Source organism: Scyliorhinus torazame, chromosome 5 (genome assembly GCF_047496885.1).
Source record: "Scyliorhinus torazame isolate Kashiwa2021f chromosome 5, sScyTor2.1, whole genome shotgun sequence".
Taxonomy (NCBI): Eukaryota; Metazoa; Chordata; class Chondrichthyes; order Carcharhiniformes; family Scyliorhinidae; genus Scyliorhinus; species Scyliorhinus torazame.
The window spans coordinates 2041605-2067271 of NC_092711.1; the positions used below are offsets into that span (position 1 = coordinate 2041605).

At 52.3% G+C, this 25667-nt stretch overlaps 1 protein-coding gene across 1 annotated transcript in view; it reads right to left on the reverse strand.

The window, feature by feature from the left end:
- Nucleotides 1-368: 368 nt before the first annotated feature.
- Nucleotides 369-25667, reverse strand: part of LOC140422578 (apoptotic chromatin condensation inducer in the nucleus-like) — a gene marked incomplete at its 5' end in the record, with an annotated part of 79437 nt that continues 54138 nt past the window's right edge. The window contains 3 exon segments of the mRNA XM_072507585.1: nt 369-1443; nt 1768-1868; nt 4743-5034. Coding sequence (XP_072363686.1) covers nt 1177-1443; nt 1768-1868; nt 4743-5034 — 660 coding nt within the window.

The window sequence follows — 25667 nt, forward strand, 5'->3', positions numbered from 1 at the left end:
CTAGAACCCAATGTTGATCTCAATTCTGTTATGGTCAGTGTTATCTCGTGGCTCCCCGTAGCATTTGGAAGGCCGATTTAATCAAATGTAATGGTGTGCTCGTGGGCTAGTAAACACCTTGTTCCTGGAATCTCCGAATTATGTTTTGCCTGCTCTCTCTGTCGCACGTGGGAAATCTTCACGGGCTTCCAACGACCTATCAGCCCCCTTCCGCAGTAGGCCAGGGATAAAAGCTGGATCCGCTGCTGTGTGTGCACACCCATGCCTCCTGTTGTAGGGAAACAGAGGCGGTAGTGTGTCACAGAGACAGAGCGAGGTCTTGCCGAAGATCCCCGTGTTCGAGAAAGAAACTACGCACACAATGTAGGTAAACTAACGGCTGATTTTATTTCATCATCAAAAGACTGCAAATAATAAAAGGTGGGAGTCGGGGTGTGGGGGAAGGAGGGTCGCATTTGGCTGACGAGGAGGGAGAGGGTGGGGGTGGAACGGGGGAGGGAGAGCACCTCCCTCTCCACGCCCCCCCCCCGAGCGGACAGACCCTCGGGGCGGGGATCGCAGGTGACGATATCAAACGCCTTGGTGCTGCCCTCGTCCCGGAGTCGCCGGCGGGAACGTCACCGTCGCCCTCCCGACAGTCGGCGGGGTGGTGGGATTTTGCCCGCGCGGTAACTCCCGCCCGCTGCGAACGCGAGAGGCGGGTTCACAAATCTCCCGCGACCTGCAAACACGATTGTACAGGAGAGGGCAAGAGTGAATGGGGGGGGGAAAGAGCCAAAGGGAGAGGGCCAGGTGACAACACATTTCATTGTTAAAACAACAGAGACGAGGGAGGGAGGGAGGGAGGGAGAGGACATTAAACCATCAAGACAGAACCGACAGCGATTGAACTGAACGTGTATGATCGTCAGGAAGGTTTCCCCGAGCTGCGGCCTCGTGCCTCACCCTGCACCCATCACCACAGGTGGCAGGGGAGGGGCAGGGAGAGGGCACAGAGAGAGAGAGAGTGCGAGAGAGAAGGGGAGGGCCCCGTCTGTGATCCCGCACTCCTCCCCCAGCCCTGGGGAGTCAGCGGGAGTCAGCAGGAGGCCCCCCCCCCCCCACCTCCCTGGGCACCGCCTGTCGGGGGCGGCGAGCTGAACCCGCGCGGCGCCCTCAGTCTCCGGGGCTCCGGAGTCAGCGCCGGCTCCGCTCCCGGGTGGACGTGCTGCGGCTTCGCCGCTTGGTGTCCCTCCGCTCCCGGTCCCGCTCCCGGCTGTGGTCCCGCTTCCGCTCCGTTTCCCGGTTCCGCTCTGTCTCCTTCTCCCGCTCTCTCTCCTTCTCCCGCACCTTCATCCGCTCCTTGCGCAGCACCGCCTGCTTACGCTCCTCCTCCTCCTGCTCCTTGCGTCTCTTCTCCCGCTCGCGGGCTCGATCTGCACGTTCCGCCTCCTTCTGCAGGATCTGCGGGGGGGCGGGGGAAGGGTCAGAGTGCGTACCAAAGGTCAGTACACTGGATAATCAGGGCCTCAAACATTCATCTCCATCCGTCATCTGGGGGGGGTCGACCCATTATCCGGAGGGACCCCCCCCACCCATCTCCCGCCCTGTGGAGCTGTCTCCCGTCCCTCACGCCTCTGTGGGAGGCCGGAGGCTCACTCGGGACACAGGCCCGGGGGTGAAACCTGGGCCTTTCGCAGCTCAGTGACTCCACGGACCATCCCAGCCCCACCTCAGCCAGTTCCCCCCTGCCCACATTCTGCCCAGTCCCCTCCGCCTGCCACTCACCTGTTCGAGTGTCAGGGGGAGCCAGTATATACAGGGCGCGGCCTTGGTCTTCCGGAACAGATCGTCGAGCAGTTTGGCCGGAGGTTCTTCGGCTGCTTTCTCTGAGGAGTGGAAACAAAAAGGGGAAATCAGTCAGCCCACGGCCTGAGGGAACAGAGAAAACCGCCCTCCATCTATCACAGAGCAACCACCGCTCTCTCGGCGGGTCAGTACTGAGGGAGCGCCACACTGTCAGAGGGTCAGTACTGAGGGAGCGCCGCACTGTCAGAGGGTCAGTACTGAGGCAGTGCCGCAATGTCAGAGGGTCAGTACTGAGGGAGTGCCGCACTGTCAGAGGGTCAGTACTGAGGGAGCGCCGCACTGTCAGAGGGTCAGTACTGAGGGAGTGCTGCACTGTCAGAGGGTCAGTACTGAGGGAGCGCCGCACTGTCAGAGGGTCAGTACTGATGGAGTGCCGCACTGTCAGAGGGTCAGTACTGATGGAGCGCCGCACTGTCAGAGGGTCAGTACTGAGGCAGTGCCGCACTGTCAGAGGGTCAGTACTGAGGGAGCGCCGCACTGTCAGAGGGTCAGTACTGAGGGAGTGCTGCACTGTCAGAGGGTCAGTACTGAGGGAGCGCTGCACTGTCAGAGGGACAGCACTGAGGGAGTGCCACACTGTCAGAGGGTCAGTACTGAGGGAGTGCTGCACTGTCAGAGGGTCAGTACTGAGGGAGCGCCGCACTGTCAGAGGGACAGCACTGAGGGAGTGCCACACTGTCAGAGGGTCAGTACTGAGGGAGTGCCGTACTGTCAGAGGGTCAGTACTGATGGAGCGCCGCACTGTCAGAGGGTCAGTACTGAGGCAGTGCCGCATTGTCAGAGGGTCAGTACTGAGGGAGTGCCGCACTGTCAGAGGGTCAGTACTGAGGGAGTGCCGCACTGTCAGAGGGTCAGTACTGAGGGAGTGCCGCACTGTCAGAGGGTCAGTACTGAGGGAGTGCTGCACTGTCAGAGGGTCAGTACTGAGGGAGTGCCGTACTGTCAGAGGGTCAGTACTGAGGGAGTGCCGCACTGTCAGAGGGTCAGTACTGAGGGAGCGCCGCACTGTCAGAGGGTCAGTACTGAGGGAGTGCTGCACTGTCAGAGGGTCAGTACTGAGGGAGCGCCGCACTGTCAGAGGGTCAGTACTGATGGAGTGCCGCACTGTCAGAGGATCAGTACTGATGGAGCGCCGCACTGTCAGAGGGTCAGTACTGAGGCAGTGCCGCACTGTCAGAGGGTCAGTACTGAGGGAGCGCCGCACTGTCAGAGGGTCAGTACTGAGGGAGTGCTGCACTGTCAGAGGGTCAGTACTGAGGGAGCGCCGCACTGTCAGAGGGACAGCACTGAGGGAGTGCCACACTGTCAGAGGGTCAGTACTGAGGGAGTGCTGCACTGTCAGAGGGTCAGTACTGAGGGAGCGCCGCACTGTCAGAGGGACAGCACTGAGGGAGTGCCACACTGTCAGAGGGTCAGTACTGAGGGAGTGCCGTACTGTCAGAGGGTCAGTACTGATGGAGCGCCGCACTGTCAGAGGGTCAGTACTGAGGCAGTGCCGCATTGTCAGAGGGTCAGTACTGAGGGAGTGCCGCACTGTCAGAGGGTCAGTACTGAGGGAGTGCCGCACTGTCAGAGGGTCAGTACTGAGGGAGTGCCGCACTGTCAGAGGGTCAGTACTGAGGGAGTGCTGCACTGTCAGAGGGTCAGTACTGAGGGAGTGCCGTACTGTCAGAGGGTCAGTACTGAGGGAGTGCCGTACTGTCAGAGGGTCAGTACTGAGGGAGCGCCGCACTGTCAGAGGGTCAGTACTGAGGGAGTGCCGCACTGTCAGAGGGTCAGTACTGAGGGAGTGCCGTACTGTCAGAGGGTCAGTACTGATGGAGCGCCGCACTGTCAGAGGGTCAGTACTGAGGGAGTGCCGCACTGTCAGAGGGTCAGTACTGAGGGAGTACCGCACTGTCAGAGGGTCAGTACTGAGGGCTTTGAGATGCGCCTCATCGCCGGCAGCAAGGAAGCAAGGGGTCGAACCGGTCATGCGTTGCGCCAAATAAAAATGCAGCGCGGTGGCGCAGTGGTTAGCACAGGGACTGCGGCGCTGAGGACCCGGGTTCGAATCCCGGCCGTGGGTCACTGTCCGTGTGGAGTTTGCACATTCTCCCCGTGTCTGCGTGGGTTTCACCCCGCACAACCCAAAGATGTGTAGGGTAGGTGGAGTGGCTAAATTGCCCCGTACTTAGGGGAAAAAATGCAACCTTGGTTTATGCTATTTATGGGGGTACGACCCACCTGGCCTGCCCCATGGCGGAAGCGGCTCCTCCAGAACTGGGGCTATCGACGGGTGTCGGGCCAACGGAGCTGTGAGAACGGCCGAGCAGTCTTTACGACGGTGGCCCAGGCTACGGGACTGGGGTTGGTAAAGATTGTGGGAGTCAGAGCCTGGGGACCAATGTTCGGTGTTCCTGTACGGTGACTGGGGGGTCCCAGAGAAAGCGGTTGCCGGGAGCAAATGTCAGGCTGCAGAAGGCACGGGGCAAAGTGCCACATGTGAGACTTTGTCAGAAAGAACAGTACAGCATCGGAACAGGCCGTTCGGCCCTCCAAGCCTGCTTCGATCACGTGTCCAATCGAGGCCAACCGCCTGTATCGTTCTATACCCCGTCTGTTCATGAGCCTGTCCAGTCTTAAAGGTCGCTAACGTATCTCCCTCAACCGCCTCACTTGTCGGTACGGGTAACGGGGTCGGGGGATGAAATGAATTGAAATGAAACGAAAATCGCCTATTGTCACAAGTCGGCTTCAATGAAGTTACTGTGAAAAGCCCCTAGTCGCCACATTCCGGCGCCTGTTCGGGGAGGCTGGTTCGTGTGTGGGGAGGTGTGGCTCCGTGGCCGCATGGTCCGCTCACACGACGTGGAACTGACGACTGCTCGGACACGCGCTGCTGGGCGCCGCACCTTTCTTTTCGTTCCTCTTCTCCTTCGACTTGGCGCGCTCTTTTCTCCGCCGGTCCCGTGATCGGGAGCGGGAGCGGGAACGGGCCTTGGCACCCTCCTTGCTCTCGTACTCCTTGACCTTGTCGCGGTCCCACTCGCGTTCGGAGCGCGTGCGCTCCCGCCGTTCCATTTCCCGCTCGCGCTCCGCCCACTGGTCACGGGCCGCCCGCTCGTGGTCCCTAGGGTCCAAGCGGGGCTCCTCCATCTTCAGCTCCATCGGCTTGTCGAGCTTTAGCCCCTTGTGGAAATCCAACTGTCCGGGAAAGAAAGGAGATTAGAAACATCCAACAGCACCGCCCCCATCAAACACTCCCAGGACAGGTACAGCACGGGGTTCGTTACAGAGTAAAGCTCCCTCTACACTGTCCCCATCAAACTCTCCCAGGACAGGTACAGCACGGGGTTAGACACAGAGTAAAGCTCACTCTACACTATCCCCATCAAACACTCCCAGGGCAGGTACAGCACGGGGTTAGACACAGAGTAAAGCTCCCTCTACACTGTCCCCATCAAACACTCCCAGGACAGGTACAGCACGGGGTTAGATACAGAGTAAAGCTCCCTCTACACTGTCCCCATCAAACACTCCCAGGGCAGGTACAGCACGGGGTTAGATACAGAGTAAAGCTCCCTCTACACTGTCCCCATCAAACACTCCCAGGACAGGTACAGCACGGGGTTCGATACAGAGTAAAGCTCCCTCTACACTGTCCCCATCAAACACTCCCAGGACAGGTACAGCACGGGGTTAGATACAGAGTAAAGCTCCCTCTGCACTGTCCCCATCAAACACTCCCAGGACAGGTACAGCACAGGGTTAGATACAGAGTAAAGCTCCCTCGACACCGCCCCCATCAAACACTCCCAGGACAGGTACAGCACGGGGTTAGATACAGAGTAAAGCTCCCTCTACACTGTCCCCATCAAACACTCCCAGGACAGGTGCAGCACAGGGTTAAATACAGAGTAAAGCTCCCTCTACACTGTCCCCATCAAACAATCCCAGGACAGGCACAGCACGGGGTTAGATACAGAGTAAAGCTCCCTCTACACTGTCCCCATCAAACACTCCCAGGACAGGTACAGCACGGGGTTAGATACAGAGTAAAGCTCCCTCTACACTGTCCACATCAAACACTCCCAGAACAGGTACAGCACGGGGTGAGATACAGAGTAAAGCTCCCTCTACACTGTCCCCATCAAACACTCCCAGGACAGGCACAGCACGGGGTTAGATACAGAGTGAATCTCCCTCTACACTGTCCCCATCAAACACTCCCAGGACAGGTACAGCATGGGGTTAGATACAGAGTGAAGCTCCCTCTACACTGTCCCCATCAAACACTCCCAGGACAGGTACAGCACAGGGTTAGATACAGAGTAAAGCTCCCTCTACACTGTCCCCATCAAACACTCCCAGGACAGGTACAGCACGGGGTTAGATACAGAGTAAAGCTCCCTCTACACTGTCCCCATCAAACACTCCCAGGACAGGTACAGCACAGGGTTAGATACAGAGTAAAGCTCCGTCTACACTGTCCCCATCAAACACTCCCAGGACAGGTACAGCACGGGGTTAGATACAGAGTAAAGCTCCCTCGACACCGCCCCCATCAAACACTCCCAGGACAGGTACAGCACGGGGTTAGATACAGAGTAAAGCTCCCTCTACACTGTCCCCATCAAACACTCCCAGGACAGGTGCAGCACAGGGTTAAATACAGAGTAAAGCTCCCTCTACACTGTCCCCATCAAACAAGCCCAGGACAGGCACAGCACGGGGTTAGATACAGAGTAAAGCTCCCTCTACACTGTCCCCATCAAACACTCCCAGGACAGGCACAGCACAGGTTAGATACAGAGTAAAGCTCCCTCTACACTGTCCCCATCAAACACTCCCAGGACAGGTACAGCACGGGGTTAGATACAGAGTAAAGCTCCCTCTACACTGTCCCCATCAAACACTCCCAGGACAGGTACAGCACAGGGTTAGATACAGAGTAAAGCTCCCTCTACACTGTCCCCATCAAACACTCCCAGGACAGGTACAGCACGGGGTTAGATACAGAGTAAAGCTCCCTCTACACTGTCCCCATCAAACACTCCCAGGACAGGTACAGCACAGGGTTAGATACAGAGTAAAGCTCCCTCGACACTGTCCCCATCAAACACTCCCAGGACAGGTACAGCACGGGGTTAGATACAGAGTAAAGCTCCCTCTACACTGTCCCCATCAAACACTCCCAGGACAGGTACAGCACGGGGTTAGATACAGAGTAAAGCTCCCTCTACACTGTCCCCATCAAACACTCCCAGGACAGGTACAGCACGGGGTTCGATACAGAGTAAAGCTCCCTCTACACTGTCCCCATCAAACACTCCCAGGACAGGTACAGCACGGGGTTAGATACAGAGTAAAGCTGCCTCTACACTGTCCCCATCAAACACTCCCAGGACAGGTACAGCACGGGGTCAGATACAGAGTAAAGCTCCCTCTACACTGTCCCCATCAAACACTCCCAGGACAGGTACAGCACGGGGTTAGATACAGAGTAAAGCTCCCTCTACACTGTCGCCATCAAACACTCCCAGGACAGATACAGTACTGGGTTAGATACCGAGTAAAGCTCCCTCTAAACTGTCCCCATCAAACACTCCCAGGACAGGTACAGCACGGGGTTAGATACAGAGTAAAGCTCCCTCTACACTATCCCCATCAAACACTCCCAGGACAGGTACAGCACTGGGTGAGATACAGAGTAAAGCTCCCTCTACACTGTCCTCATCAAACACTCCCAGGACTGGTACAGCACAGGGTTAGATACAGAGTAAAGCTCCCCCTACACTGTCCCCATCTAACACTCCCAGGACAGGTACAGCACTGGGTTAGATACAGAGTAAAACTTCCTCTACACTGTCCCCATCAAACACTCCCAGGACAAGTAGAGCACGGGGTTAGATACAGAGTAAAGCTCTCTCTACACTGTCCCCATAAACACATACAGCACAGGTAGAGCACGGGGTTAGATACAGAGTAAAGCTCCCTCTACACTGTCCCCATCAAATCCTACGACAGGTACAGCACGGGGTTAGATACAACGTAAAGCTCCCGCTACACTGTCCCCATCAAACATCCCCAGGACAGGTACAGCACGAGATTAGACACGGAGTGCAGCTCCCTCTACACTGTCCCCATCAAACACTCCGACAGGTACAGCACGGGGTTAGATACAGAGTAAAGCTCCCTCTACACTGTCCCCATCAAATACTACGACAGGTACAGCACGGGGTTAGATACAACGTAAAGCTCCCGCTACACTGCCCCCATCAAACACCCCCAGGACAGGTACAGCACGAGATTAGATACGGAGTGCAGCTCCCTCTACACTGTCCCCATCAAACACTCCGACAGGTACAGCACGGGGTTAGATACAGAGTAAAGTGCCCACTACACTGTCCCCATCAAAAACTACCAGGACAGGTAAAACATGGGGTTAGATACAGCGTAAAGCTCCCGCTGCACTGTCCCCATCAAACATCCCCAGGACAGGTACAGCATGAGATTAGATACGGAGTAAAGCTTCCTCTACACTGTCCCCATCAAACACTCCCAGGACAGGTACAGCACGGGGTTAGATACAGAGTAAAGCTCCCTCTACACTGTCCCCATCAAACACTCCCAGGACAGGTACAGCACGGGGTTAGATACAGAGTAAAGCTCCCTCTACACTGTCCCCATCAAATCCTACGACAGGTACAGCACGGGGTTAGATACAACGTAAAGCTCCCAGGGTGTCTTAAAAAATATTAAGGTAGATAAGTCCCCAGGGCCGGATGGGATCTACCCCAGAATACTGAAGGAGGCTGGAGAGGAAATTGCTGAGGCCTTGACAGAAATCTTTGGATCCTCGCTGTCTTCAGGGGATGTCCCGGAGGACTGGAGAATAGCCAATGTTGTTCCTCTGTTTAAGAAGGGTGGCAGGGATAATCCCGGGAACTACAGGCCGGTGAGCCTTACTTCAGTGGTAGGGAAATTACTGGAGAGAATTCTTCGAGACAGGATCTACTCCCATTTGGAAGCAAATGGACGTATTAGTGAGAGGCAGCACGGTTTTGTGAAGGGGAGGTCGTGTCTCACTAACTTGATAGAGTTTTTCGAGGAGGTCACTAAGATGATTGATGCAGGTAGGGCAGTAGATGTTGTCTATATGGACTTCAGTAAGGCCTTTGACAAGGTCCCTCATGGTAGACTAGTACAAAAGGTGAAGTCACACGGGATCAGGGGTGAACTGGCAAGGTGGATACAGAACTGGCTAGGCCATAGAAGGCAGAGGGTAGCAATGGAGGGATGCTTTTCTAATTGGAGGGCTGTGACCAGTGGTGTTCCACAGGGATCAGTGCTGGGACCGTTGCTCTTTGTAGTATATATAAATGATTTGGAGGAAAATGTAACTGGTCTGATTAGTAAGTTTGCAGACGACACAAAGGTTGGTGGAATTGCGGATAGCGATGAGGACTGTCTGAGGATACAGCAGGATTTAGATTGTCTGGAGACTTGGGCGGAGAGATGGCAGATGGAGTTTAACCTGGACAAATGTGAGGTAATGCATTTTGGAAGGGCTAATGCAGGTAGGGAATATACAGTGAATGGTAGAACCCTCAAGAGTATTGAAAGTCAAAGAGATCTAGGAGTACAGGTCCACAGATCACTGAAAGGGGCTACACAGGTGGAGAAGGTAGTCAAGAAGGCATACGGCATGCTTGCCTTCATTGGCCGGGGCATTGAGTATAAGAATTGGCAAGTCATGTTGCAGCTGTATAGAACCTTAGTTAGGCCACACTTGGAGTATAGTGTTCAATTCTGGTCGCCACACTACCAGAAGGATGTGGAGGCTTTAGAGAGGGTGCAGAAGAGATTTACCAGAATGTTGCCTGGTATGGAGGGCATAAGCTATAAGGAGCGATTGAATAAACTCGGTTTGTTCTCACTGGAACGAAGGAGGTTGAGGGGCGACCTGATAGAGGTATACAAAATTATGAGGGGCATAGACAGAGTGGATAGTCAGAGGCTTTTCCCCAGGGTAGAGGGGTCAATTACTAGGGGGCATAGGTTTAAGGTGAGAGGGGCAAAGTTTAGAGTAGATGTACGAGGCAAGTTTTTTTACGCAGAGGGTAGTGGGTGCCTGGAACTCACTACCGGAGGAGGTAGTGGAAGCAGGGACGATAGGGACATTTAAGGGGCATCTTGACAAATATATGAATAGGATGGGAATAGAAGGATATGGACCCAGGAAGTGTAGAAGATTGTAGTTTAGTCGGGCAGTATGGTCGGCACGGGCTTGGAGGGCTGAAGGGCCTGTTCCTGTGCTGTACGTTTCTTTGTTCTTTGTTGTTCTTTGACAGGTACAGCACGGAGTTTGATACAGAGTAAAGCTCACTCTACACTGTCCCCATCAAACACTCCCAGGACAGGTACAGCACGGGGTTAGGTACAGAGTAAAGCTGCCTCTACACTGTCCCCATCAAACACTCCCAGGACAGGTACAGCACGGGGTTAGATACAGAGTAAAGCTCCCTCTACACTGTCCCCATCAAACACTCCCAGGACAGGTACAACACGGTGTTAGATACAGAGTAAAGCTTCCTCTGCACTGTCCCCATCAAACACTCCCAGGACAGGTACAGCACGGGGTTAGACACAGAGTAAAGCTTCCTCTGCACTGTCCCCATCAAACACTCCCAGGACAGGTACAGCACGGGGTTAGATACAGAGTAAAGCTCCCTCTACACTGTCCCCATCAAACACTACCAGGATAGGTACAGCACTGGGTTCGATACAGAGTAAAGCTCGCTCTGCACTGTTCCCAGCAAACACTCCCAGGACAGCTAGAGTACGGGGTTAGATACAGAATAAAACTCCCTCTACACTGTCCCTACAAACACTCCCAGGACAGGAACAGTACGGGATTACATACAGAGTAAAGCTTCCGCTACACTGTCCCCATCAAACACAGCCTGGACAGGTACAGCACGGGGTTAGATACAGAGTAAAGCTCCCTCTACACTGTCCCCATCAAACACTCCCAGGACAGGTACAGCACAGGGTTAGATACAGAGTAAAGCTCCCTCGACACTGTCCCCATCAAACACTCCCAGGACAGGTACAGCACGGGGTTAGATACAGAGTAAAGCTCCCTCTACACTGTCCCCAACAAACACTCCCAGGACAGGTACAGCACGGGGTTAGATACAGAGTAAAGCTCCCTCTACACTGTCCCCATCAAACACTCCCAGGACAGGTACAGCACGGGGTTCGATACAGAGTAAAGCTCCCTCTACACTGTCCCCATCAAACACTCCCAGGACAGGTACAGCACGGGGTTAGATACAGAGTAAAGCTCCCTCTACACTGTCCCCATCAAACACTCCCAGGACAGGTACAGCACGGGGTCAGATACAGAGTAAAGCTCCCTCTACACTGTCCCCATCAAACACTCCCAGGACAGGTACAGCACGGGGTTAGATACAGAGTAAAGCTCCCTCTACACTGTCGCCATCAAACACTCCCAGGACAGATACAGTACTGGGTTAGATACAGAGTAAAGCTCCCTCTAAACTGTCCCCATCAAACACTCCCAGGACAGGTACAGCACGGGGTTAGATACAGAGTAAAGCTCCCTCTACACTATCCCCATCAAACACTCCCAGGACAGGTACAGCACTGGGTGAGATACAGAGTAAAGCTCCCTCTACACTGTCCTCATCAAACACTCCCAGGACTGGTACAGCACAGGGTTAGATACAGAGTAAAGCTCCCCCTACACTGTCCCCATCTAACACTCCCAGGACAGGTACAGCACTGGGTTAGATACAGAGTAAAACCTCCTCTACACTGTCCCCATCAAACACTCCCAGGACAAGTAGAGCACGGGGTTAGATACAGAGTAAAGCTCTCTCTACACTGTCCCCATAAACACATACAGCACAGGTAGAGCACGGGGTTAGATACAGAGTAAAGCTCCCTCTACACTGTCCCCATCAAATCCTACGACAGGTACAGCACGGGGTTAGATACAACGTAAAGCTCCCGCTACACTGTCCCCATCAAACATCCCCAGGACAGGTACAGCACGAGATTAGACACGGAGTGCAGCTCCCTCTACACTGTCCCCATCAAACACTCCGACAGGTACAGCACGGGGTTAGATACAGAGTAAAGCTCCCTCTACACTGTCCCCATCAAATACTACGACAGGTACAGCACGGGGTTAGATACAACGTAAAGCTCCCGCTACACTGCCCCCATCAAACACCCCCAGGACAGGTACAGCACGAGATTAGATACGGAGTGCAGCTCCCTCTACACTGTCCCCATCAAACACTCCGACAGGTACAGCACGGGGTTAGATACAGAGTAAAGTGCCCACTACACTGTCCCCATCAAAAACTACCAGGACAGGTAAAACATGGGGTTAGATACAGCGTAAAGCTCCCGCTGCACTGTCCCCATCAAATCCTACGACAGGTACAGCACGGGGTTAGATACAACGTAAAGCTCCCAGGGTGTCTTAAAAAATATTAAGGTAGATAAGTCCCCAGGGCCGGATGGGATCTACCCCAGAATACTGAAGGAGGCTGGAGAGGAAATTGCTGAGGCCTTGACAGAAATCTTTGGATCCTCGCTGTCTTCAGGGGATGTCCCGGAGGACTGGAGAATAGCCAATGTTGTTCCTCTGTTTAAGAAGGGTGGCAGGGATAATCCCGGGAACTACAGGCCGGTGAGCCTTACTTCAGTGGTAGGGAAATTACTGGAGAGAATTCTTCGAGACAGGATCTACTCCCATTTGGAAGCAAATGGACGTATTAGTGAGAGGCAGCACGGTTTTGTGAAGGGGAGGTCGTGTCTCACTAACTTGATAGAGTTTTTCGAGGAGGTCACTAAGATGATTGATGCAGGTAGGGCAGTAGATGTTGTCTATATGGACTTCAGTAAGGCCTTTGACAAGGTCCCTCATGGTAGACTAGTACAAAAGGTGAAGTCACACGGGATCAGGGGTGAACTGGCAAGGTGGATACAGAACTGGCTAGGCCATAGAAGGCAGAGGGTAGCAATGGAGGGATGCTTTTCTAATTGGAGGGCTGTGACCAGTGGTGTTCCACAGGGATCAGTGCTGGGACCTTTGCTCTTTGTAGTATATATAAATGATTTGGAGGAAAATGTAACTGGTCTGATTAGTAAGTTTGCAGACGACACAAAGGTTGGTGGAATTGCGGATAGCGATGAGGACTGTCTGAGGATACAGCAGGATTTAGATTGTCTGGAGACTTGGGCGGAGAGATGGCAGATGGAGTTTAACCTGGACAAATGTGAGGTAATGCATTTTGGAAGGGCTAATGCAGGTAGGGAATATACAGTGAATGGTAGAACCCTCAAGAGTATTGAAAGTCAAAGAGATCTAGGAGTACAGGTCCACAGATCACTGAAAGGGGCTACACAGGTGGAGAAGGTAGTCAAGAAGGCATACGGCATGCTTGCCTTCATTGGCCGGGGCATTGAGTATAAGAATTGGCAAGTCATGTTGCAGCTGTATAGAACCTTAGTTAGGCCACACTTGGAGTATAGTGTTCAATTCTGGTCGCCACACTACCAGAAGGATGTGGAGGCTTTAGAGAGGGTGCAGAAGAGATTTACCAGAATGTTGCCTGGTATGGAGGGCATAAGCTATGAGGAGCGATTGAATAAACTCGGTTTGTTCTCACTGGAACGAAGGAGGTTGAGGGGCGACCTGATAGAGGTATACAAAATTATGAGGGGCATAGACAGAGTGGATAGTCAGAGGCTTTTCCCCAGGGTAGAGGGGTCAATTACTAGGGGGCATAGGTTTAAGGTGAGAGGGGCAAAGTTTAGAGTAGATGTACGAGGCAAGTTTTTTTACGCAGAGGGTAGTGGGTGCCTGGAACTCACTACCGGAGGAGGTAGTGGAGGCAGGGACGATAGGGACATTTAAGGGGCATCTTGACAAATATATGAATAGGATGGGAATAGAAGGATATGGACCCAGGAAGTGTAGAAGATTGTAGTTTAGTCGGGCAGTATGGTCGGCACGGGCTTGGAGGGCTGAAGGGCCTGTTCCTGTGCTGTACATTTCTTTGTTCTTTGTTGTTCTTTGACAGGTACAGCACGGAGTTTGATACAGAGTAAAGCTCACTCTACACTGTCCCCATCAAACACTCCCAGGGCAGGTACAGCACGGAGTTTGATACAGAGTAAAGCTCCCTCTACACTGTCCCCATCAAACACTCCCAGGACAGGTACAGCACGGGGTTAGATACAGAGTAAAGCTCCCTCTACACTGTCCCCATCAAACACTCCCAGGACAGGTACAACACGGTGTTAGATACAGAGTAAAGCTTCCTCTGCACTGTCCCCATCAAACACTCCCAGGACAGGTACAGCACGGGGTTAGACACAGAGTAAAGCTTCCTCTGCACTGTCCCCATCAAACACTCCCAGGACAGGTACAGCACGGGGTTAGATACAGAGTAAAGCTCCCTCTACACTGTCCCCATCAAACACTCCCAGGACAGGTACAGCACGGGGTTAGATACAGAGTAAAGCTCCCTCTACACTGTCCCCATCAAACACTCCCAGGACAGGTACAGCACGGGGTTAGATACAGAGTAAAGCTCCCTCTACACTGTCCCCATCAAACACTACCAGGATAGGTACAGCACTGGGTTAGATACAGAGTAAAGCTCGCTCTGCACTGTTCCCAGCAAACACTCCCAGGACAGCTAGAGTACGGGGTTAGATACAGAATAAAACTCCCTCTACACTGTCCCTACAAACACTCCCAGGACAGGAACAGTACGGGATTACATACAGAGTAAAGCTTCCGCTACACTGTCCCCATCAAACACAGCCTGGACAGGTACAGCACGGGGTTAGATACAGAGTAAAGCTCCCTCTACACTGTCCCCCATCAAACACTCCCAGGACATGTACAGCACAGGGTTAGATACAGAGTAAAGCTCCGTCTACACTGTTCCCATCAAACACTCCCAGGACAGGTACAGCACGGGGTTAGATACAGAGTCAAGCTCCCTCTACACTGTCCCCATCAAACACTCCCAGGACAGGTACAGCACGGAGTTAGATACAGAGTAAAGCTCCCTCTGCACTGTCCCATTCAAACTCTCCCAGGACAGGCACAGCACGGGGTAAGACACAGAGTAAAGCTCCCTCTACACTGTCCCCATCAAACACTCCCAGGACAGGCACAGCACAGGTTAGATACAGAGTAAAGCTCCCTCTACACTGTCCCCATCAAACACTCCCAGGACAGGTACAGCACGGGGTTAGATACAGAGTAAAGCTCCCTCTACACTGTCCCCATCAAACACTCCCAGGACAGGTACAGCACAGGGTTAGATACAGAGTAAAGCTTCCTCTACACTGTCCCCATCAAACACTCCCAGGACAGGTACAGCACGGGGTTAGATACAGAGTAAAGCTCCCTCTACACTGTCGCCATCAAACACTCCCAGGACAGATACAGTACTGGGTTAGATACGGAGTAAAGCTCCCTCTAAACTGTCCCCATCAAACACTCCCAGGACAGGTACAGCACGGGGTTAGATACAGAGTAAAGCTCCCTCTACACTATCCCCATCAAACACTCCCAGGACAGGTACAGCACTGGGTGAGATACAGAGTAAAGCTCCCTCTACACTGTCCTCATCAAACACTCCCAGGACAGGTACAGCACAGGGTTAGATACAGAGTAAAGCTCCCCCTACACTGTCCCCATCTAACACTCCCAGGACAGGTACAGCACTGGGTTAGATACAGAGTAAAACTTCCTCTACACTGTCCCCATCAAACACTCCCAGGACAAGTAGAGCACGGGGTTAGATACAGAGTAAAGCTCTCTCTACACTGTCCCCATCAAACACATTCAGCACAGGTAGAGCACGGGGTTAGATACAGAGTAAAGCTCCCTCTACACTGTCCCCATCAAACACTCCCAGGACAGGTACAACACGGTGTTAGATACAGAGTAAAGCTCCCTCTACACTGTCCCCATCAAACACTCCCAGGACAGGTACAGCACGGAGTTAGATACAGAGTAAAGCTCCCTCTGCACTGTCCCATTCAAACTCTCCCAGGACAGGCACAGCACGGGGTAAGACACAGAGTAAAGCTCCCTCTACACTGTCCCCATCAAACACTCCCAGGACAGGCACAGCACAGGTTAGATACAGAGTAAAGCTCCCTCTACACTGTCCCCATCAAACACTCCCAGGACAGGTACAGCACGGGGTTAGATACAGAGTAAAGCTCCCTCTACACTGTCCCCATCAAACACTCCCAGGACAGGTACAGCACAGGGTTAGATACAGAGTAAAGCTTCCTCTACACTGTCCCCATCAAACACTCCCAGGACAGGTACAGCACGGGGTTAGATACAGAGTAAAGCTCCCTCTACACTGTCGCCATCAAACACTCCCAGGACAGATACAGTACTGGGTTAGATACGGAGTAAAGCTCCCTCTAAACTGTCCCCATCAAACACTCCCAGGACAGGTACAGCACGGGGTTAGATACAGAGTAAAGCTCCCTCTACACTATCCCCATCAAACACTCCCAGGACAGGTACAGCACTGGGTGAGATACAGAGTAAAGCTCCCTCTACACTGTCCTCATCAAACACTCCCAGGACAGGTACAGCACAGGGTTAGATACAGAGTAAAGCTCCCCCTACACTGTCCCCATCTAACACTCCCAGGACAGGTACAGCACTGGGTTAGATACAGAGTAAAACTTCCTCTGCACTGTCCCCATCAAACACTCCCAGGACAAGTAGAGCACGGGGTTAGATACAGAGTAAAGCTCTCTCTACACTGTCCCCATCAAACACATTCAGCACAGGTAGAGCACGGGGTTAGATACAGAGTAAAGCTCCCTCTACACTGTCCCCATCAAACACTCCCAGGACAGGTACAACACGGTGTTAGATACAGAGTAAAGCTTCCTCTGCACTGTCCCCATCAAACACTCCCAGGACAGGTACAGCACGGGGTTAGACACAGAGTAAAGCTTCCTCTGCACTGTCCCCATCAAACACTCCCAGGACAGGTACAGCACGGGGTTAGATACAGAGTAAAGCTCCCTCTACACTGTCCCCATCAAACACTACCAGGATAGGTACAGCACTGGGTTAGATACAGAGTAAAGCTCGCTCTGCACTGTTCCCAGCAAACACTCCCAGGACAGCTAGAGTACGGCGTTAGATACAGAATAAAACTCCCTCTACACTGTCCCTACAAACACTCCCAGGACAGGAACAGTACGGGATTACATACAGAGCAAAGCTTCCGCTACACTGTCCCCATCAAACACAGCCTGGACAGGTACAGCACGGGGTTAGATACAGAGTAAAGCTCCCTCTACACTGTCCCCATCAAACACTCCCAGGACAGGTACAGCACAGGGTTAGATACAGAGTAAAGCTCCCTCGACACTGTCCCCATCAAACACTCCCAGGACAGGTACAGCACGGGGTTAGATACAGAGTAAAGCTCCCTCTACACTGTCCCCATCAAACACTCCCAGGACAGGTACAGCACGGGGTTAGATACAGAGTAAAGCTCCCTCTACACTGTCCCCATCAAACACTCCCAGGACAGGTACAGCACGGGGTTCGATACAGAGTAAAGCTCCCTCTACACTGTCCCCATCAAACACTCCCAGGACAGGTACAGCACGGGGTTAGATACAGAGTAAAGCTCCCTCTACACTGTCCCCATCAAATCCTACGACAGGTACAGCACGGGGTTCGATACAGAGTAAAGCTCCCTCTACACTGTCCCCATCAAACACTCCCAGGACAGGCACAGCACAGGTTAGATACAGAGTAAAGCTCCCTCTACACTGTCCCCATCAAACACTCCCAGGACAGGTACAGCACGGGGTTCGATACAGAGTAAAGCTCCCTCTACACTGTCCCCATCAAACACTCCCAGGACAGGTACAGCACGGGGTTAGATACAGAGTAAAGCTCCCTCTGCACTGTCCCCATCAAACACTCCCAGGACAGGTACAGCACAGGGTTAGATACAGAGTAAAGCTCCCTCGACACCGCCCCCATCAAACACTCCCAGGACAGGTACAGCACGGGGTTAGATACAGAGTAAAGCTCCCTCTACACTGTCCCCATCAAACACTCCCAGGACAGGTGCAGCACAGGGTTAAATACAGAGTAAAGCTCCCTCTACACTGTCCCCATCAAACAATCCCAGGACAGGCACAGCACGGGGTTAGATACAGAGTAAAGCTCCCTCTACACTGTCCCCATCAAACACTCCCAGGACAGGTACAGCACGGGGTTAGATACAGAGTAAAGCTCCCTCTACACTGTCCACATCAAACACTCCCAGAACAGGTACAGCACGGGGTGAGATACAGAGTAAAGCTCCCTCTACACTGTCCCCATCAAACACTCCCAGGACAGGCACAGCACGGGGTTAGATACAGAGTGAATCTCCCTCTACACTGTCCCCATCAAACACTCCCAGGACAGGTACAGCATGGGGTTAGATACAGAGTGAAGCTCCCTCTACACTGTCCCCATCAAACACTCCCAGGACAGGTACAGCACAGGGTTAGATACAGAGTAAAGCTCCCTCTACACTGTCCCCATCAAACACTCCCAGGACAGGTACAGCACGGGGTTAGATACAGAGTAAAGCTCCCTCTACACTGTCCCCATCAAACACTCCCAGGACAGGTACAGCACAGGGTTAGATACAGAGTAAAGCTCCGTCTACACTGTCCCCATCAAACACTCCCAGGACAGGTACAGCACGGGGTTAGATACAGAGTAAAGCTCCCTCGACACCGCCCCCATCAAACACTCCCAGGACAGGTACAGCACGGGGTTAGATACAGAGTAAAGCTCCCTCTACACTGTCCCCATCAAACACTCCCAGGACAGGTGCAGCACAGGGTTAAATACAGAGTAAAGCTCCCTCTACACTGTCCCCATCAAACAAGCCCAGGACAGGCACAGCACGGGGTTAGATACAGAGTAAAGCTCCCTCTACACTGTCCCCATCAAACACTCCCAGGACAGGCACAGCACAGGTTAGATACAGAGTAAAGCTCCCTCTACACTGTCCCCATCAAACACTCCCAGGACAGGTACAGCACGGGGTTAGATACAGAGTAAAGCTCCCTCTACACTGTCCCCATCAAACACTCCCAGGACAGGTACAGCACAGGGTTAGATACAGAGTAAAGCTCCCTCTACACTGTCCCCATCAAACACTCCCAGGACAGGTACAGCACGGGGTTAGATACAGAGTAAAGCTCCCTCTACACTGTCCCCATCAAACACTCCCAGGACAGGTACAGCACAGGGTTAGATACAGAGTAAAGCTCCCTCGACACTGTCCCCATCAAACACTCCCAGGACAGGTACAGCACGGGGTTAGATACAGAGTAAAGCTCCCTCTACACTGTCCCCATCAAACACTCCCAGGACAGGTACAGCACGGGGTTAGATACAGAGTAAAGCTCCCTCTACACTGTCCCCATCAAACACTCCCAGGACAGGTACAGCACGGGGTTCGATACAGAGTAAAGCTCCCTCTACACTGTCCCCATCAAACACTCCCAGGACAGGTACAGCACGGGGTTAGATACAGAGTAAAGCTGCCTCTACACTGTCCCCATCAAACACTCCCAGGACAGGTACAGCACGGGGTCAGATACAGAGTAAAGCTCCCTCTACACTGTCCCCATCAAACACTCCCAGGACAGGTACAGCACGGGGTTAGATACAGAGTAAAGCTCCCTCTACACTGTCGCCATCAAACACTCCCAGGACAGATACAGTACTGGGTTAGATACCGAGTAAAGCTCCCTCTAAACTGTCCCCATCAAACACTCCCAGGACAGGTACAGCACGGGGTTAGATACAGAGTAAAGCTCCCTCTACACTATCCCCATCAAACACTCCCAGGACAGGTACAGCACTGGGTGAGATACAGAGTAAAGCTCCCTCTACACTGTCCTCATCAAACACTCCCAGGACTGGTACAGCACAGGGTTAGATACAGAGTAAAGCTCCCCCTACACTGTCCCCATCTAACACTCCCAGGACAGGTACAGCACTGGGTTAGATACAGAGTAAAACTTCCTCTACACTGTCCCCATCAAACACTCCCAGGACAAGTAGAGCACGGGGTTAGATACAGAGTAAAGCTCTCTCTACACTGTCCCCATAAACACATACAGCACAGGTAGAGCACGGGGTTAGATACAGAGTAAAGCTCCCTCTACACTGTCCCCATCAAATCCTACGACAGGTACAGCACGGGGTTAGATACAACGTAAAGCTCCCGCTACACTGTCCCCATCAAACATCCCCAGGACAGGTACAGCACGAGATTAGACACGGAGTGCAGCTCCCTCTACACTGTCCCCATCAAACACTCCGACAGGTACAGCACGGGGTTAGATACAGAGTAAAGCTCCCTCTACACTGTCCCCATCAAATACTACGACAGGTACAGCACGGGGTTAGATACAACGTAAAGCTCCCGCTACACTGCCCCCATCAAACACCCCCAGGACAGGTACAGCACGAGATTAGATACGGAGTGCAGCTCCCTCTACACTGTCCCCATCAAACACTCCGACAGGTACAGCACGGGGTTAGATACAGAGTAAAGTGCCCACTACACTGTCCCCATCAAAAACTACCAGGACAGGTAAAACATGGGGTTAGATACAGCGTAAAGCTCCCGCTGCACTGTCCCCATCAAACATCCCCAGGACAGGTACAGCATGAGATTAGATACGGAGTAAAGCTTCCTCTACACTGTCCCCATCAAACACTCCCAGGACAGGTACAGCACGGGGTTAGATACAGAGTAAAGCTCCCTCTACACTGTCCCCATCAAACACTCCCAGGACAGGTACAGCACGGGGTTAGATACAGAGTAAAGCTCCCTCTACACTGTCCCCATCAAATCCTACGACAGGTACAGCACGGGGTTAGATACAACGTAAAGCTCCCAGGGTGTCTTAAAAAATATTAAGGTAGATAAGTCCCCAGGGCCGGATGGGATCTACCCCAGAATACTGAAGGAGGCTGGAGAGGAAATTGCTGAGGCCTTGACAGAAATCTTTGGATCCTCGCTGTCTTCAGGGGATGTCCCGGAGGACTGGAGAATAGCCAATGTTGTTCCTCTGTTTAAGAAGGGTGGCAGGGATAATCCCGGGAACTACAGGCCGGTGAGCCTTACTTCAGTGGTAGGGAAATTACTGGAGAGAATTCTTCGAGACAGGATCTACTCCCATTTGGAAGCAAATGGACGTATTAGTGAGAGGCAGCACGGTTTTGTGAAGGGGAGGTCGTGTCTCACTAACTTGATAGAGTTTTTCGAGGAGGTCACTAAGATGATTGATGCAGGTAGGGCAGTAGATGTTGTCTATATGGACTTCAGTAAGGCCTTTGACAAGGTCCCTCATGGTAGACTAGTACAAAAGGTGAAGTCACACGGGATCAGGGGTGAACTGGCAAGGTGGATACAGAACTGGCTAGGCCATAGAAGGCAGAGGGTAGCAATGGAGGGATGCTTTTCTAATTGGAGGGCTGTGACCAGTGGTGTTCCACAGGGATCAGTGCTGGGACCGTTGCTCTTTGTAGTATATATAAATGATTTGGAGGAAAATGTAACTGGTCTGATTAGTAAGTTTGCAGACGACACAAAGGTTGGTGGAATTGCGGATAGCGATGAGGACTGTCTGAGGATACAGCAGGATTTAGATTGTCTGGAGACTTGGGCGGAGAGATGGCAGATGGAGTTTAACCTGGACAAATGTGAGGTAATGCATTTTGGAAGGGCTAATGCAGGTAGGGAATATACAGTGAATGGTAGAACCCTCAAGAGTATTGAAAGTCAAAGAGATCTAGGAGTACAGGTCCACAGATCACTGAAAGGGGCTACACAGGTGGAGAAGGTAGTCAAGAAGGCATACGGCATGCTTGCCTTCATTGGCCGGGGCATTGAGTATAAGAATTGGCAAGTCATGTTGCAGCTGTATAGAACCTTAGTTAGGCCACACTTGGAGTATAGTGTTCAATTCTGGTCGCCACACTACCAGAAGGATGTGGAGGCTTTAGAGAGGGTGCAGAAGAGATTTACCAGAATGTTGCCTGGTATGGAGGGCATAAGCTATAAGGAGCGATTGAATAAACTCGGTTTGTTCTCACTGGAACGAAGGAGGTTGAGGGGCGACCTGATAGAGGTATACAAAATTATGAGGGGCATAGACAGAGTGGATAGTCAGAGGCTTTTCCCCAGGGTAGAGGGGTCAATTACTAGGGGGCATAGGTTTAAGGTGAGAGGGGCAAAGTTTAGAGTAGATGTACGAGGCAAGTTTTTTTACGCAGAGGGTAGTGGGTGCCTGGAACTCACTACCGGAGGAGGTAGTGGAAGCAGGGACGATAGGGACATTTAAGGGGCATCTTGACAAATATATGAATAGGATGGGAATAGAAGGATATGGACCCAGGAAGTGTAGAAGATTGTAGTTTAGTCGGGCAGTATGGTCGGCACGGGCTTGGAGGGCTGAAGGGCCTGTTCCTGTGCTGTACGTTTCTTTGTTCTTTGTTGTTCTTTGACAGGTACAGCACGGAGTTTGATACAGAGTAAAGCTCACTCTACACTGTCCCCATCAAACACTCCCAGGACAGGTACAGCACGGGGTTAGGTACAGAGTAAAGCTGCCTCTACACTGTCCCCATCAAACACTCCCAGGACAGGTACAGCACGGGGTTAGATACAGAGTAAAGCTCCCTCTACACTGTCCCCATCAAACACTCCCAGGACAGGTACAACACGGTGTTAGATACAGAGTAAAGCTTCCTCTGCACTGTCCCCATCAAACACTCCCAGGACAGGTACAGCACGGGGTTAGACACAGAGTAAAGCTTCCTCTGCACTGTCCCCATCAAACACTCCCAGGACAGGTACAGCACGGGGTTAGATACAGAGTAAAGCTCCCTCTACACTGTCCCCATCAAACACTACCAGGATAGGTACAGCACTGGGTTCGATACAGAGTAAAGCTCGCTCTGCACTGTTCCCAGCAAACACTCCCAGGACAGCTAGAGTACGGGGTTAGATACAGAATAAAACTCCCTCTACACTGTCCCTACAAACACTCCCAGGACAGGAACAGTACGGGATTACATACAGAGTAAAGCTTCCGCTACACTGTCCCCATCAAACACAGCCTGGACAGGTACAGCACGGGGTTAGATACAGAGTAAAGCTCCCTCTACACTGTCCCCATCAAACACTCCCAGGACAGGTACAGCACAGGGTTAGATACAGAGTAAAGCTCCCTCGACACTGTCCCCATCAAACACTCCCAGGACAGGTACAGCACGGGGTTAGATACAGAGTAAAGCTCCCTCTACACTGTCCCCAACAAACACTCCCAGGACAGGTACAGCACGGGGTTAGATACAGAGTAAAGCTCCCTCTACACTGTCCCCATCAAACACTCCCAGGACAGGTACAGCACGGGGTTCGATACAGAGTAAAGCTCCCTCTACACTGTCCCCATCAAACACTCCCAGGACAGGTACAGCACGGGGTTAGATACAGAGTAAAGCTCCCTCTACACTGTCCCCATCAAACACTCCCAGGACAGGTACAGCACGGGGTCAGATACAGAGTAAAGCTCCCTCTACACTGTCCCCATCAAACACTCCCAGGACAGGTACAGCACGGGGTTAGATACAGAGTAAAGCTCCCTCTACACTGTCGCCATCAAACACTCCCAGGACAGATACAGTACTGGGTTAGATACAGAGTAAAGCTCCCTCTAAACTGTCCCCATCAAACACTCCCAGGACAGGTACAGCACGGGGTTAGATACAGAGTAAAGCTCCCTCTACACTATCCCCATCAAACACTCCCAGGACAGGTACAGCACTGGGTGAGATACAGAGTAAAGCTCCCTCTACACTGTCCTCATCAAACACTCCCAGGACTGGTACAGCACAGGGTTAGATACAGAGTAAAGCTCCCCCTACACTGTCCCCATCTAACACTCCCAGGACAGGTACAGCACTGGGTTAGATACAGAGTAAAACCTCCTCTACACTGTCCCCATCAAACACTCCCAGGACAAGTAGAGCACGGGGTTAGATACAGAGTAAAGCTCTCTCTACACTGTCCCCATAAACACATACAGCACAGGTAGAGCACGGGGTTAGATACAGAGTAAAGCTCCCTCTACACTGTCCCCATCAAATCCTACGACAGGTACAGCACGGGGTTAGATACAACGTAAAGCTCCCGCTACACTGTCCCCATCAAACATCCCCAGGACAGGTACAGCACGAGATTAGACACGGAGTGCAGCTCCCTCTACACTGTCCCCATCAAACACTCCGACAGGTACAGCACGGGGTTAGATACAGAGTAAAGCTCCCTCTACACTGTCCCCATCAAATACTACGACAGGTACAGCACGGGGTTAGATACAACGTAAAGCTCCCGCTACACTGCCCCCATCAAACACCCCCAGGACAGGTACAGCACGAGATTAGATACGGAGTGCAGCTCCCTCTACACTGTCCCCATCAAACACTCCGACAGGTACAGCACGGGGTTAGATACAGAGTAAAGTGCCCACTACACTGTCCCCATCAAAAACTACCAGGACAGGTAAAACATGGGGTTAGATACAGCGTAAAGCTCCCGCTGCACTGTCCCCATCAAATCCTACGACAGGTACAGCACGGGGTTAGATACAACGTAAAGCTCCCAGGGTGTCTTAAAAAATATTAAGGTAGATAAGTCCCCAGGGCCGGATGGGATCTACCCCAGAATACTGAAGGAGGCTGGAGAGGAAATTGCTGAGGCCTTGACAGAAATCTTTGGATCCTCGCTGTCTTCAGGGGATGTCCCGGAGGACTGGAGAATAGCCAATGTTGTTCCTCTGTTTAAGAAGGGTGGCAGGGATAATCCCGGGAACTACAGGCCGGTGAGCCTTACTTCAGTGGTAGGGAAATTACTGGAGAGAATTCTTCGAGACAGGATCTACTCCCATTTGGAAGCAAATGGACGTATTAGTGAGAGGCAGCACGGTTTTGTGAAGGGGAGGTCGTGTCTCACTAACTTGATAGAGTTTTTCGAGGAGGTCACTAAGATGATTGATGCAGGTAGGGCAGTAGATGTTGTCTATATGGACTTCAGTAAGGCCTTTGACAAGGTCCCTCATGGTAGACTAGTACAAAAGGTGAAGTCACACGGGATCAGGGGTGAACTGGCAAGGTGGATACAGAACTGGCTAGGCCATAGAAGGCAGAGGGTAGCAATGGAGGGATGCTTTTCTAATTGGAGGGCTGTGACCAGTGGTGTTCCACAGGGATCAGTGCTGGGACCTTTGCTCTTTGTAGTATATATAAATGATTTGGAGGAAAATGTAACTGGTCTGATTAGTAAGTTTGCAGACGACACAAAGGTTGGTGGAATTGCGGATAGCGATGAGGACTGTCTGAGGATACAGCAGGATTTAGATTGTCTGGAGACTTGGGCGGAGAGATGGCAGATGGAGTTTAACCTGGACAAATGTGAGGTAATGCATTTTGGAAGGGCTAATGCAGGTAGGGAATATACAGTGAATGGTAGAACCCTCAAGAGTATTGAAAGTCAAAGAGATCTAGGAGTACAGGTCCACAGATCACTGAAAGGGGCTACACAGGTGGAGAAGGTAGTCAAGAAGGCATACGGCATGCTTGCCTTCATTGGCCGGGGCATTGAGTATAAGAATTGGCAAGTCATGTTGCAGCTGTA